The 14,873-nt window shown below is 34.3% G+C and overlaps 1 protein-coding gene across 1 annotated transcript in view; it reads left to right on the plus strand.

Annotated features, from left to right (window-relative positions):
* Positions 1-1,012: 1,012 nt before the first annotated feature.
* LOC149486088 (uncharacterized) overlaps positions 1,013-14,873 on the plus strand; it is an 81,870-nt gene continuing 68,009 nt past the window's right edge. The window contains exons 1-4 of the mRNA XM_089699437.1: positions 1,013-1,466; positions 9,746-9,855; positions 13,184-13,401; positions 14,547-14,735. Of these exons, the coding sequence (XP_089555563.1) occupies positions 1,297-1,466; positions 9,746-9,855; positions 13,184-13,401; positions 14,547-14,735 (687 nt within the window). The 5' untranslated portion in view covers positions 1,013-1,296. The remainder of the gene's footprint in view (positions 1,467-9,745; positions 9,856-13,183; positions 13,402-14,546; positions 14,736-14,873) is intronic.

The raw sequence follows: 14,873 nt of genomic DNA on the forward strand, positions 1-14,873 counted from the left end.
AATAATGTTTTTAAAACTGTTGAATTTTTCATTCACTTTGCTATTCACAATTGATCCGTTGGAAAATTTGAAAATAAATAATCCTAATTGATTATGATATTTGCCACTAGCTGGCGTATAAGTCAAGAAGCGTGTAGTATATGACATATACTTACAACCAATCAGAATTATTATTTTTAAATGGCGGAAACTACACAGCGTTACTTCCGTCAGAAAAAAAATCTGAGTTACTCCCTAGTCGCGCCTAAAGAAGTTTTACTTCAAAAACAGCTCTGACTTTTTCTTTACTAGAGACAACCCTGACATTGAACTCTTTGAAAATCTATAATTCGTAATAACTTCGTTGTAAGAATGTGGAATTTTACATGTAGGTAGAGTGTAGACCTCAGTTCAAGGTAACGAACGTTCGATTACCAATACCGTCGCGCGTCGGTCGACCGTGTCAATTCGTTTCAGTTTACACATCGACTAGTCGAAGATTTTAACTAGTTGATCGACTAGTTGATGAACGACATTTAACGGTCTAGTCTCGTTGATGAAAAATGCGTCGACGACCCATTCCTATCATGAACCACAGAGAAAACTGGAAAGTGGAACACAGAGCAGGGTTACCCAATATAAATTATATTTTACCCCATCCATAATCATAAATTTGAATTTTTCAGACATTAAACAAATATTTTAACTGCATAAATTCTTAATTTCTTCTTGCTTAATTTCTTAATTCTTAAGAATTTATGCAGTTAAGTGACACATGACAGAAAATTGAAAAAATTGATAAATTCAAAACATGGCTTAAAAGTTGTTAAATTTAATTTTTGCATTGTTGACATATTTTTCCTCATAATATGATAGTTTTTATAATTGGCAATACAAATATTTACAACAAGGCACAGATAAAATAAAACCTTCAAACTACCTACATATCCATTGTCGTAGATTATCTACGGGTAGTGTTGTGGGTAGTGTCTTGTAAAGACAACAGAGAAAAATAATTATTCTTTGTCTATGTTTGAATACATATTTAATTTTGTGTTGGTGTGCGGCCTGTGAGTGAGATGTGATTTGAGTGTTTTGATTTATATCAATACTTGTAATATTTTCGAATAAACTTGTCGATCGTCTTCGATACCAAATAGTTAACAACAAACAAAGCATAATTAAGTTTAATCAGTGTTATTTACAATAATTTGTTGTAATCTTGATTGTCCTGACGACATTATCTTATTTTAAATGGTTTGTTGATCAGTCCAGTGTTTTGTTATATTGTAAGGAAAACAGAACATTTATACGAAAATGGGGGATAAAGACGATTATTTGACGTCCTATCGTGTGTTTTTTGAGAATTTTGCGGCCACTGTATGTCCTGAGGACCAATTACCTGTCTCCTGTCCTGACTACTTGATCACGGAAGCAGAGCTGGCCGGCGAAGTCATTTACTGGACTATCGCATATCTAAGAGACAGGTGAGTAAGGCAAAATTATGATAAATACTTGCAATAATCCATGCTCTGAAAACAAAGTGTACTTAAAGCTAAAGGATTACATTCCTAGCTGACACCACAATCCTATATGAATAAGATGTTCTGTGTGTTGTATAAGAATTAGGCTATCAAATACAATGTATCCTTGCATTATTTACAATTTCTTATTTGATTTTTGTTTTGCAATATACCATTTTAAGCACTGAATATACTAGTGCTTTTAAGTTTTATTAGGTTTCCCACTTTCTCTTTGTATACTTACATTTTGAAAACAGATTAAATTTTATATTGTAAGTAGGTACATAAATGTAATAACTAATAAAAGTGGGCCAATAAATTGTGTTGCAGTGGGCGGCAAATCAGTAACTCAAAGTATACCTTGTTCTGGGCTTATTAAAAAATTTATTTTGTCACTAGGTACCTTGGTAGGTATTTATTTTTAGTAAAATATACAATAGATGAAATGGATACTGGCAACTATTCGGTATCAGGCCTCTAAAATACCGGACAACTACTATTCGAATAAGCCATTTAGGTATCCAACAGAATTAAAAAGAAATCTAGATAAAAAATCCCTTTAATTAAATTTTAGTAATAAAAGCGCTGCACTAGCAAGTTATGGTGAATGAATACTAATTTATCTTCCTATCCCTGTCTTAGAGACGTGTCAAGATAGATTTTGGCAAATTTTGATTTCACAAATAGGTGGCGGCTGGATATACAGCTTTTTGGCCTTATGGTTGGCCAAATATTGGGTATCTGGTATCCAGCCAAACTGCTATCTGTTTCATCTCTAGTTTTTAATCTAAATTTTATTTTCTCACAATTTATTTTTAATAATTCACATAAAGTAGCAGCCAAAAATTTTGCATTATTAATTATTAATACAAAATATAAGTGTATGAGTTGTATGAGATAGATCTAAATGTATACTGTACATTGTAATTTGTAACTATGTACCTAATAATGCTTTATAGCTGACAATCATTAATTTTATTGTTATTAGAGAATTTATATCATACATATACAATAACAACACCTTTATCCATTGTTCTTTAGTATGGAATATATACTGCACATTCAGCAAACATGTTTTGCTGACCTGACCCTTGGGTGTCAAGGTTACGGTTACAATGTTACTAAGCTACAAAAGAATGTCTACCTGTTTTCCTAAATATGAAGCTTAGGTCTATAATTGATTGCAAACTTTTTAAGTTAAGATCTTATAAGAAAATACATTTTTTTAGTCAGTTTAAGGATTTTTTTTATTTTTTGAATTTCTGTAGATTATCCATAACAAACATTACTCTTCTCTTTATCGTTATAGTTTATATAATATGTACTTACATATCAATATTTATCTTGTATTGAGGTAGACTTACATGGGATGCTGTAAGTTCAATGGCTTCATTTAAAAAAATCTCATTCTATTTTATATATATGTCGTGGCCATATCGTAGTTTTGCTCATTTCATGAAATGGCCAACATAGTTTGATTAGATCGTTAAATTGTCAACGTTTCACGATTTGGTCATCGACATTTGGCCAGATCGTATAAAATATCTTAGAGAGTCCATAAAACATTAAAAAATTCAGAATATTTTAAGAACTTGTTTATTGTCATTTAATTTAGTGCCGCGGTAGCTCCGGCGAATACCAGAAGCGAATGGTTTTAATAGAAAACAGCTAGGTTAGGTTAGGTTAGACTTTAATAAACAACGCACGAGCCGAGCGAGCAAAGCGAGCGTGCCGCGGTAGCGGCCGGCGAGTGCCAGAAGCGAGCATCCACGTTTGGCCAGATCGACGATCTGGCCAAATGTGGATGACCAAATCGTGAAACGTTGACGATTTAACGATCTGGCCAAACTAAATTGGCCATTTCATGAAATGAGCAAATCTACGATATGGCCACGACATATATTAGTAAAAAATTTTCATACAGCCTGCATAAATTGCATCTGATATTTCAATATTGATATAGAAGGACATTCACCTTTAAGGTATATTCCAAACAAATTATTTAAATTTGAACAAGTGTTCCAGTGAGTGGGAGACTCGGAAATATTAGCTGCCTTATAAGATTTTAGTATTACGCAAGCCATCTGTTGTCGTTTGGTGGAAATTTTAAGCATGGTACATAGCACAATTTTTTATGGATGACAGGTTGTATGCAAACAGCATTAGTCAGACCCGACCGATAATCATAAACCGCAGGCCGCGAGTACACGTATGTTACTTTGAATAGGTAATTAGGTATATAAAGGCGCATTGTATATACATATTAACAATAACAACACATATAATAACAGTACATAGGTAATAATTATGTTAGCAAGACTTTTTATAACAAAGATTGCTGTTAGGGAACTAAGATGAAATTTCGTAATTATACACGTTATACACTGGTTATACATATTAAAATTAATAAAAGAAGAAACGGCGTTGGATAGCAGTAATGTAGTAGGATTTTATGGAACAATCATATTTTATTCTTCCTAAATTCATGTAATTCAAATTTGTAACTTTTATCTTGTTTCTTAAATCTGTTATATTGTATTATGCACTTCTTTATAGATTTATCGAGCGAATATAGGTATTATACTGTGCGTGGTAGAAATTACGCGCTTTTTATTAGAGCAGCGTAAAACGATGATAATCTATACATTTACATTTCACATTACAAACAATACAACCTTACGTAAACAGTAAAGTACAAATAAATGTTATCTAATCGTATTCAAGTTAACTAGACTGAAAAGATTTTACGATTCGTAGCCATCGAGATATTCGTAGCTGTAGAAGTGGCGACGGGTACTCGATTAAAATATTAAATAATATACAATTTGTGTATGTAAATCGATAGTAACAAATGTATTTAATTTAAATTGTACGTGCATTCATTTTCTTTCTCTTAAAAGTAACCAATAATACAAAATGAATATGTGCAGTTATCTTATTTTTTTGGCACAGACTTCGACTTCCTTCTTTACTGAGGAAATCGATTTGCCTATAACAATTATCTCACAAAATGATATTATTAATAAAAAATATTAATAAATATTCACAATTTAAATAGAATGTAAATAAATCAATTATTAAGTAACAGAGACGGCTGGTGTCATTGACATAGAGCGGCAGCAATTATTATATCTTTAATGATCTCGACTTCCTCCGAACACTGGCAGGAGTTGATAAATATTTAAGAGGACTAATGTTGCAACTGCGTGAGTAATATGCTTGTGTAAGACAATATGTATAATCGATTTGCAACGTTACTTGTGTTTACATTATAACGTGTCGGTTCGGTGTTAAGCCGGGTATCCACTTAGGTTCGCCGTGGTTTGCGAACGCGCCCGCTCCGCAAACCAAACATAAAGGATACGTCGTGATCGCGGAGTGCGACTGGAGCACGATCGGAGCACGGCGGAGCGCTCCGGAAGCGGTTTTTTGCGCGAACTCAAAGGGGAGCGCAGTTTGTTCGTGGACGCGAGCGTGTGTTTGTTAAGTTCGCGAACATGGAGTGGTCCGATGAAATGATGAATATATGCATTATTTCATTATTTCTTCTTCCCTTATTCATATTACCTTGCCAAAATTGAGGAGGTTGTTTGTATTCCATCACAATATAATGTATCAAAATATAAGCTGCACTTCCTACTAATTCTGGAGGCGGCATGTTTGCACCGAGCGTTTGTCGTGTGTCTACTGGAGACCGGAGCGCGGAATTTAGCGCTCCGACAGGAGCACTGATGTTGCAGCCTAAGTGTGTACACTATACACGTTCACGTTCGCGGAGCACACATTGTTCGCAATCCACGGCGAACCTAAGTGGATACCCGGCTTTATGCTAGCAGCTAGACACTTCATTAAAGTGGGTAATTTATTCCGTAGCCGAGCGTAATTCGCATGTTACGATGTCTACGTTGTTCGTTGCATCTTTTGGATACGTAAAGGCTTAATAATTTGTAAAGTTTTAAAACTTTCATCTGAGAAATTTAGATGCTAGTTAATTAAAATAGTTTCATTTTTATTATAGTACTAGCGGTCCGCTCCGGCTTCGCCCGTGGTACATATTTCGCAATAAAAGGTAGCCTATGTTCTTTCTTAGGGTCTAGAGATTATCTGTGCCAAATTTCATCTAAATCGATCCAGTAGTTTATGCGTGAAAACCATACATATATACATACATACACACATACAAACTTTTCCTCTTTATAATATTTGTATAGATAATTGTTAACTAACACCGTCACACAGGCTAATTCTATGCTTTATAGTTTGGGTACATATACTTTTAGTACTAACATTAGCTACTATTAAGTAGTCTGTGGTACTAATATAAAAAAAAAACTTAAATTTCATTTTACAGACATTTTCAAGGTGAAACTAGGTTGTATATATTTCGTGATATGCAATTCGCGTTATTTATATGGATGCATCAATGTTTACGTTACCTAATCAGCATTGTGTATTGTAATGTAGTTATATGTGTATGTCGAACTGTTTCTCAGGTTGACCTATTCATTAGTGCGTAATTTAATAGCGCTTCAGTTGATACAGCGTGGGAAACGTACTGGATTCTGTCTTGACGCTACGTAATCTGAAACTTAAGAAATTTTGTAGGTGAACTTGCACTGGAGTGGAAAAATATTTAAAATCTTGTAAGAAGAAGTAAATTGCGTCTGTTGATTACAATTTATGGAGCATAGTTTTTAAGATTGATTCAGAGCACCAATATTAATTATTAAATTGTAACACTGGATTATGTTATCTACCCGCAAAAACTGAACAAATAAAATTGGCGCTATTATCGCATACCTACTTAAAATAAATTAAAAAAAATAACGTTCAGGTATTTCATTCGTTTCTTTACATCGTATATCCTTAAAAATATTAAGCAATGATTATTGCGTAATAGTACACTCTTGTGTCATCAACAGTTTTATTGCATTCTCTATAATTGGAGCGATTACAAAATGCTCTAAAAATATAAAAAGTTCCCACGGTGAACTTGCATTGTGAATCAAATGCAAGGCAGCGGTAAATATAGACGTGATAAACTTGGCAATCTAAATAACGAGGTCATCAATTAGATGATCTCTTTGAAGGCGCTTTTTAACGTCCAAGTGCTAACGGGTACGTTTATGTTAAACGAATTACCTATGTACTTAAATGTTTTATGCCAGGTGAATTGAATTTGTGCTTTTGATGTTTAGGTTGTTTAATTTACCTATTTGGGAAGGTTAAAAAATAGGTGTACCTATTAAGTAAATGTTTTCTAATTATTTTAAATCTAGACTGGTAATGGGATAATACTACATGTTCACTTAGCATATTCCTTAAATTATTTATTTCTCTATTTTTTTATTAGTCACACTCGTATTAATTTTAAATTGTTTTCTTATAATGTATGAACATTTATGATACACTTGAAAAATAATAATGAATAACTTCGAGCGAAGTTCTCTCCATCCTAGCTACTGAGTTCAACTATTGTTGATCAATACCAATCGATATCTTTAACGATATCCCGTACCCCACATGAAAGATATCGTTAATTTGATTTATCAATAAGCTGCGGTGGTGGGTGTGCATTGCTAGGAGAATACTCGTTTCTTGTAGTAGACTTACTCATGAATAAATTGGTATGAAAGCGGCGTGGGAGGTAAGCGGATGTGATGATAGCGTATATTGGAGTCGGCTACTAGTCTTCACATACTGAGTCATTGGGAAATTAAAGATAAGTGATACCGTGAATGCGTGAGGCTTGAATGCGAAGTCTTACAGGGCCTAAGATCGCGATTTAAAGATATAGAGATTAAAGAGTTAGGAAAGCAACCAAGTGTTATCGATACCGAAGCTTTTATATGCATTATGCTGGAATCTAGTGTCATTTCGTACCTGCTTTAAGAGGGTGAAAAGGATGGAAATGGAATGAAGGAAATAAACATGTGTGTTTGCGCTATCTGTATGCATTGAGCGTAAAATTACCTTTTCATACATAAACAGTAAACATTGACAAAAATGTATTATGTAAATGGAAACACAACAATTGTTAGAACATTAGTAGCGCAAAAGTGTTGACTGTTTAGATAGAGCGTGGAGAGGAGCACTGACCTTTTTATGTGTGCTATAGACAGACGAACGTCCGCATTTTATTTTGTGACTGTAGTGTCCACGGCCGCTTTCAGATCCGGGGGAACGTATGTTCAAATTGGGCAACGTGTGAATGAAATCAAATAGGGAAGTTTTTGTTTTTGCTTTTTTAGTACTTCCTACGTGTGTATATGCATGCTCCGTATGGAAAGAATCAATGTTTGGTCCATGTGTTCGGAGTCAATTTATCTATACTAATATTATAAAGAGGAAAGGTTTGTAATTATGTATGTATGTATGTATGTATGGTTTTCACGCATAAACTTCTGGACCGATTTTGATGAAATTTGGCACAGACAATCTTTAGACCCTGAGAAAGAACATAGGCTACCTTTTATTGCGAAATATGTACCACGGGCGAAGCCGGGGCGGACAGCTAGTACTAAATAAAATGGGATGATGTAACAGTTTTCATCTTCTCTTCTCGTTTTATATAGTTGTCACAAACTTATATTGTTTTGTCCATACTTTTTACATTACTTATTACATAATATTTGTCATATTTCACTATTAGCGGAAATATTGAAATATTCATGTCGAAAAAGTATGTATAAAAAAATCAAGTGGTAACAATTCATTATTGAAATTAATCATTACTTTTATATGGAATCGATGATGTATACCTAAAACCGAAAATGGGCTTGATTAAATAGCTACACTAGCAAGGTTATTTTTCAATAAACAACCACCCTGTATAATTAAATATGCTATTAACTAGAGCCTTAACCCTACATTGGGTAAATCCGAATCGATGCACTGCACTTACAAAGTTGCATCATTCATGCAAAATTATTCCAAAGGCCTTCCCTGAAGTGGTTAATATTACTTGAAATTGAAATATGATATATTGAAGATGTGGATATGCAGGAATTGTTGAATTTGAGCCGTGATTTTAAAAGTATTGCTCAATTTTATATTTGGAAATATAAAACGCATTTTATATTTCTAAAATACAATGTAAATTCGGTTGAGTCTGAGTCGCGACACAATCTGGCTTCCGTACAAATAAGCTATTGCACGCCTCATAAGCGAAGCGTTGAGGTGGGTACTACTGTCACTTCGCGCAAAACATCTGATTTTTCAAACTTAAAATGTCTTTATGTATCATACATTGCACTTGTAAGATAATACATACACACACATATTAAGAAAAAACATTATTTTTAACGTTCATGATATTTTTGATGTCATTTTTGTTATTTAAACTAGTTAAAAAACAGTTTTAAAAAGTTCTGTCTTGGACGTCCGTGTGTCTGTATGTGCGGATCCTTTTTCTTGTTAACACGATAGCGACCGAAATACTTTACTAATCGAGTCTTTTTTTTTCTCTTACGCTTGAGTATGCTCAGGAATAGAACCCTTTCATTTTTCAGGGTCTGATTCGATGTGGTTTAATTGTTATTAAATAAACAAAAATAATAATTAATAAATATTTATTAAAAAAAAATTATGAGGCGTGCACTTTTGGATTTTCCAAATTATTTTTTTTTCTTCTCTAAATAATCCTTTTGAATTGCAGTATTGTTATACGTATTAATAATATTTTAAAATACATCTGGTTTTATTATTGTGATAGCTGGCGATTTTTTTATGTGAAAATAGATGTTGCTATTATCATAAAGAGCAAAAACATGTAGTTTTCAAAACTTAAATATTTGTTTTATTTTCATTCAATTTCTTTTTATTTTCTGTGAATATCTTAAGACTACTATCTAAGCTTTTGTTTCGATCTAGTTGCATATATGAGCCCCCTTAAATATTTATTTTATTCTTTAAGTATTTGTTATAGCGAAAAAAAGCTGAAAATTTCAGAGATGATGTACTTATAACAGAAAATACATTATCTCTCAAATTTTCAAATGTCTACGGATAACGGTTCATGAGATGCAACCTGGTGTCTGATACATGGACAGACAGACAGGGAAGTCTCAGTACTAGGGTCCCATTTACCCTTTCGGTAGGTACGGAACGCTATAGTTTCAATATTCCAACCCAATTGTTTCGGTAATTCATCTCGCACTTATCCAATTTATAAGGGTTCGGAACCGGTTAAGCACAACTGAATTATATTTAAATGAGAAACTTAACATAAATAATTTTTTCAGGTCATGTCCACCCACACTTGTGACGCCGCTCTTGCGGTTAATACTCGACGAGGTGCGAACGGCATCGAAAAAATTCCCAAATGACTTCGGTTTTGATGCAGAGCGTTCAGGTAAATATATTTTTTCAATGCGATACTTTTATTTTCGCCATCGACGAATGTTTCTGAAAGAAAAATATAGTTGTCATTAACTTGACGAGGTTTAAATTCGACATGATGAATTCCGCAGCGTTGGATGAAATCACTTTACTTGCGGTACCTACTCAAAAAAAATATTTCGGTGTTTTCCTCCAAACATTTCCTTGATTAAATGCTTGTTACCCGCCTCTATATTTTAATTATTTATCCGTCTCATAATGTTCTTTATTTGTATCAATAAATGTTTTACAAAAACATTTTCATTCCATAGTCTATGTTATTAGTCTTTGGCTATCATAGGCTATGTAACTATTTATTCTGTTCTATCTTAGCTCTGCTACGGACATCAATATTATTATATTTATGTTTTTAAAATTATATTATAAAATATTTTACGATAAGCATAAAATATAATTTTCTTGTAGAAATATTATAAGCGTTTTATATCGGTAGTATAAGTATGAAAATGCGAAATAAAATTTGCTGATGTAAGCGTATATAGGATGGACGATAAATGTTTCTCTAAGCTCAGTTTATGAGGGCACTCACTTTTTCTTTTTGGCGTGGAACCGAGACAGATCGATAGCTTCACAGGAGTCATCTTTCCCTTTATGGAACGAGGAATAAGTAATATAACATCTTACGTAAATGATTTGTTTACATTCGAATTTAGAAGTTGATTGTAAGAATGAGTAGCTGTTTTTACTGTTTATATAGCGAAAATTATACAGATAAAAACATGATGTTTTTTATGATGTTATGATGATGAATTGTGTACTTTTACACGATTTCAAGTGCACGTCTTGTATCAAATTTTATGCAGAAGATTTGGGTGTGGGATAACTTAATAATTTTGATATAACGCCTGGAAAACCGAGTACCATAGCTAAAGCATTCTCAAACTTAAAGCAAAGCGCAAGCAATATACACAAAATTTAATTTCCACAGGATTGGTCAAAACCACACCCTCGCATAATTGACAGGTTTGCTAATTGCAACCACGCGACATGCCAGATTCCTATTCGTATTACCTCTGAATACGAAATAATATGTATTTAATATGTAATATTAAGAAACAATAGTACATACCTGCGAATTACAAAATCTTTCTCAAATTGTAGCAGAACTTTCCTTTATGTCGCACTAGATTTCCGCCCGCGGCTTCGCCCGCGTTTTCAAAGGAAAACCCGCATAGTTCCCGTTCCCGTGGGATTTCCGGGATAAAACCTATCCTATGTGTTAATCAAAGTTACCCTCTATATGTGTGCTAAATTTCATTGTAATCGGTTCAGTAGTTTTTACGTGAAAGAGTAACAAACATCCATACATCCATACATCCATACATCCTTACAAACTTTCGCCTTTATAATAGTATTAAGATTTTATTATTTATATGAATATGAAAGTGAATGAAAGTATATTTTTTCCATTCTACGCACTTAAATTTTAAAATTTCATTTTTAAAACCGAGTGCACTGAACTCGATTTTCTAATCAGCGCATTAAGATTAGAGCGGCTTGTAAACAATATCGCGTGTCTAAATATTAGGGCCATACATAAGATTAGGCATGGAACGCTAAATTTGCGAAACAATGATGATTGTATTTGCAAAAGGCATGATATCATAGCGTTATCATATCTCACGGTTATCATGCGTCGGTTTGCATTGTTACATCACGGCCGGTGACCGCGTATGGCATCGCCTTTGTTTTACATTGATTCTTTGGGCTGGGTGACCCTTGGTTTGGAATTTTGGATAAGAGCGTTATGACTGAGATGTACAAGTACATACTTGATTTTGATATGCAGATAATTGTTAAGCTAGATAATACATATAATATCTTCAAGTAGGTCCTAGATAAGGGCTAATTAATAAAGTAATATTAAGTAGATTGTCTCGAAATACAAAAGAACTTCTGACCTATTTACCTACCTCCAAGAAAAGTCGATCGATGATACAGATTTGAAATCTGTCTGCGCCTTGCTTATAAGTGAAAAGTTTATGCTTGAAATAATAGGTCAAGTATAGTCAGTAGGTAATAGGTTAGGCTAGGTATTGGCACGTATTGGTCCGATGTGCCAATAATAGGTATTTTTGTTAAGTTTAAATATCGATTTAACTTTTTACTATTTAGGACCTTATTTTTATGCGCCAAATATAATAAATAAGCTGATCTTGTATCGACATACAGACAAATATTAGCACGTAGTTAGCATGTGATTCATTTCAATTATCGATCTAAACGACGATTCCATGCATCACACCTCGTAACGCATGTCATGCTGCATTATCGTCTAGACTTCTAGGGACTAGAAGTGTTTTTGGAAGTTTCTGACTTTGACCACTACAATATAAAAATCTGTGAAATTGATAGAGAGAGTTGCTTAAACACTAAAAATAATATAATGTTAATTTATAATTGCATTTTCCTACCAAAAAATGATTCCTCTACTATTTTTGAACGCTACTGGCTACGAGGATGAAGATTTATATAAATTGCAAACTACATAAGCTTAATAATTAATATGCCAACTTATTGTTATCAAGTACCTAATGCTCAAGAGATCGAATCTCTCAAGACATGAATAGACGTGGGGTTATATTATCTATGTAGTGCGTTATTTGTATTGTTCATTTTTGCACACAAAGTATTTTTTACCATTTTTTTGTTTAAAATATGCGCCGTTTAATTGCAAAGTATGCTATTCAAGATACTATATTATGAATAAGATCTCTAATCGCAATGAGGTCGCGTTAAAATAAACTATCTAATTAAAAATAGAAGAAAAAAATATTCGATCTACGTAGACTGAATAATTTGCCAATAAAATCATCCGGCCCAGAAATCTAGTAGGATGTACCTGGTCTATAGTATATCCTACTGCTATTATAAATGCGAAAGTTTGTGAGGATGGATGGATGGATGTTTTTACTCTTTCACGCAAATACTACTAAACCGATTACAATGAAGTTTGGTATGTAGGTAGCTGAAGTCCCAGAATAAGACGTATTCCAGAAATCCCACAGGAAAGGAAACTATGCAGGTTTTTCTTTGAAACCGCGGGCGGAAAACTAGTCCATACTAATATTATAAATGCGAAAGTAACTCTGTCTGTCTGTCTGTTACTCAATCACGCCTAAACTACTAAACCAATTTGCATGAAATTTGGTATAGAGATATTTTGATACCCGAGAAAGGACATAGGCTACTTTTTATTGCAAAGCCGGGGCGGACCGCTAGTATAATATAAAAGCAAAAAGTAATATATTCCTTATTACATAATTGTATTGACATTCCAGTATTCAGACCAATATGGCTGCTGCAGGCAGTGATAGCGAGGGTGAACGACGTGTGCCTCCGATACTTGGACAATTCCCGCCTGGACACATTGCCTCCACCACCACCCCCGGAGCAGAGGGAGTTGAGGACCGTTTCCGCGGCCATGAGGAACTCGAGACGGGTGATGGAAGATCGACACGTGGAGATCGGGAACTTGGAAGCGTTGTTTGATGTTGAGGTGCGTGGATATAAATCTCTCTGATCAGGAAGTAGCGGATATTCATGAATGTCCTTAAGTTTAAAAAATGTGGATGTAGATCTACACAGATACATAGAAGACTATGGGTTATAAATTATAAAAAACTTGGCTAATTATTAAGGACAACGTGTGTTTTTCCTTACTTTACGAATATGAAAAGTATACAAAATACAGGCATAGTCCGTTTAATAAACTTAAAAATTGTAGGTTTAATAATTTTCTCTGTTTCGAATGGTTAATGCATTTGTTCCATTACGGAAATAGACGTTGTAAACAAGCAAAGTTCAATAAACTGCAGTACGTTTGGTGGTACTTTCTTTGAAGGATTGAACTAGAAAGTACATAATACGAAAATGATTGTAATTATTTAACTACATATTATAATATGTATATAACATTTTTACTTGAGAGCGACGAATATGGGGCGATTATACGTATCGTTGATTGAAAAATTTACCTTACCGATGTAGAGCTTTATGTCGGCTTATTAAATTGAAACGTTTGATAACATTATAAGCATGCATTAGCTTAACCCGCTTATTTATTACTAGCTTTCCGCCTGCGGCTTCGCCCGCGTTTTCAAAAAAAAAACCCGCATAGTTCCCGTTCCCGTGGGATTTCCGGGATAAAACCTAGCCTATGTCACTCAGAAATGATGTAGCTTTCCAACAGTGAAAGAATTTTTCAAATCTGCCAAGTAGTTTCGGAGCCTATTCAATTCATACAAACAAACAAACAAACAAAAAATCAAACCTTTCCTCTTTATAATATTTGTATAGATGTATAGATGTATAGATAAAAGATTCGATATGATGTATACTACCCGACATTTCTTTAGAACGGTGCCATCCGGGACTCTCCAAATCCAGGCCATCCCGCCTCCAGCCATCATAAAAAAAAAGACGGCTTGCACTCCGGGAGTGCCGGCAGAAGTGAAAACTTGATTATTAACGTTGAGCATGTTTGATATCCATCCGTCTTACGCTTTTTCGATCAGGTCACGTGACCTGACGCGAGTTTAAGATTTTATACCCATTATAGAAAAAGTGCTCAACGCCGCTAAAGAAGTTTTCACTTCAAAAATGAAGTACAATATTAACAGTTAATTTTGTGACTCGTTGCAGACAACAGAGCGCACGAGTTTCTACGCGGTGTACGACGGGCACGCGGGCGCGGCCGCGGCGCACTACAGCGCGGCGCACCTGCACCAGTACCTGGTGGAGAGCCCGCACTTCAAGACCAACCTCAAGCGGGCCATGCGCGACGCGTTCATACGGACCGACAAGGAGTTTGTCGATAAGAGCAAAGAGGACGTGAGTGTTCTTATTATTGGGTAACTGGCTGACGCGATAGACGTGTTCCATCGCAAATTGTCTAACGCTAACCCATGTACATGTTTTCGCATTTTCATAATTTTTTGGCACGTGTTTTGAGATTTTCTGTCAAAAGAC

Source organism: Colias philodice, chromosome 9 (assembly GCF_061535455.1).
Source record: "Colias philodice isolate Cphi_HAF_F1 chromosome 9, ilColPhil1 Martin Lab GWU primary, whole genome shotgun sequence".
NCBI lineage: Eukaryota > Metazoa > Arthropoda > Insecta > Lepidoptera > Pieridae > Colias > Colias philodice.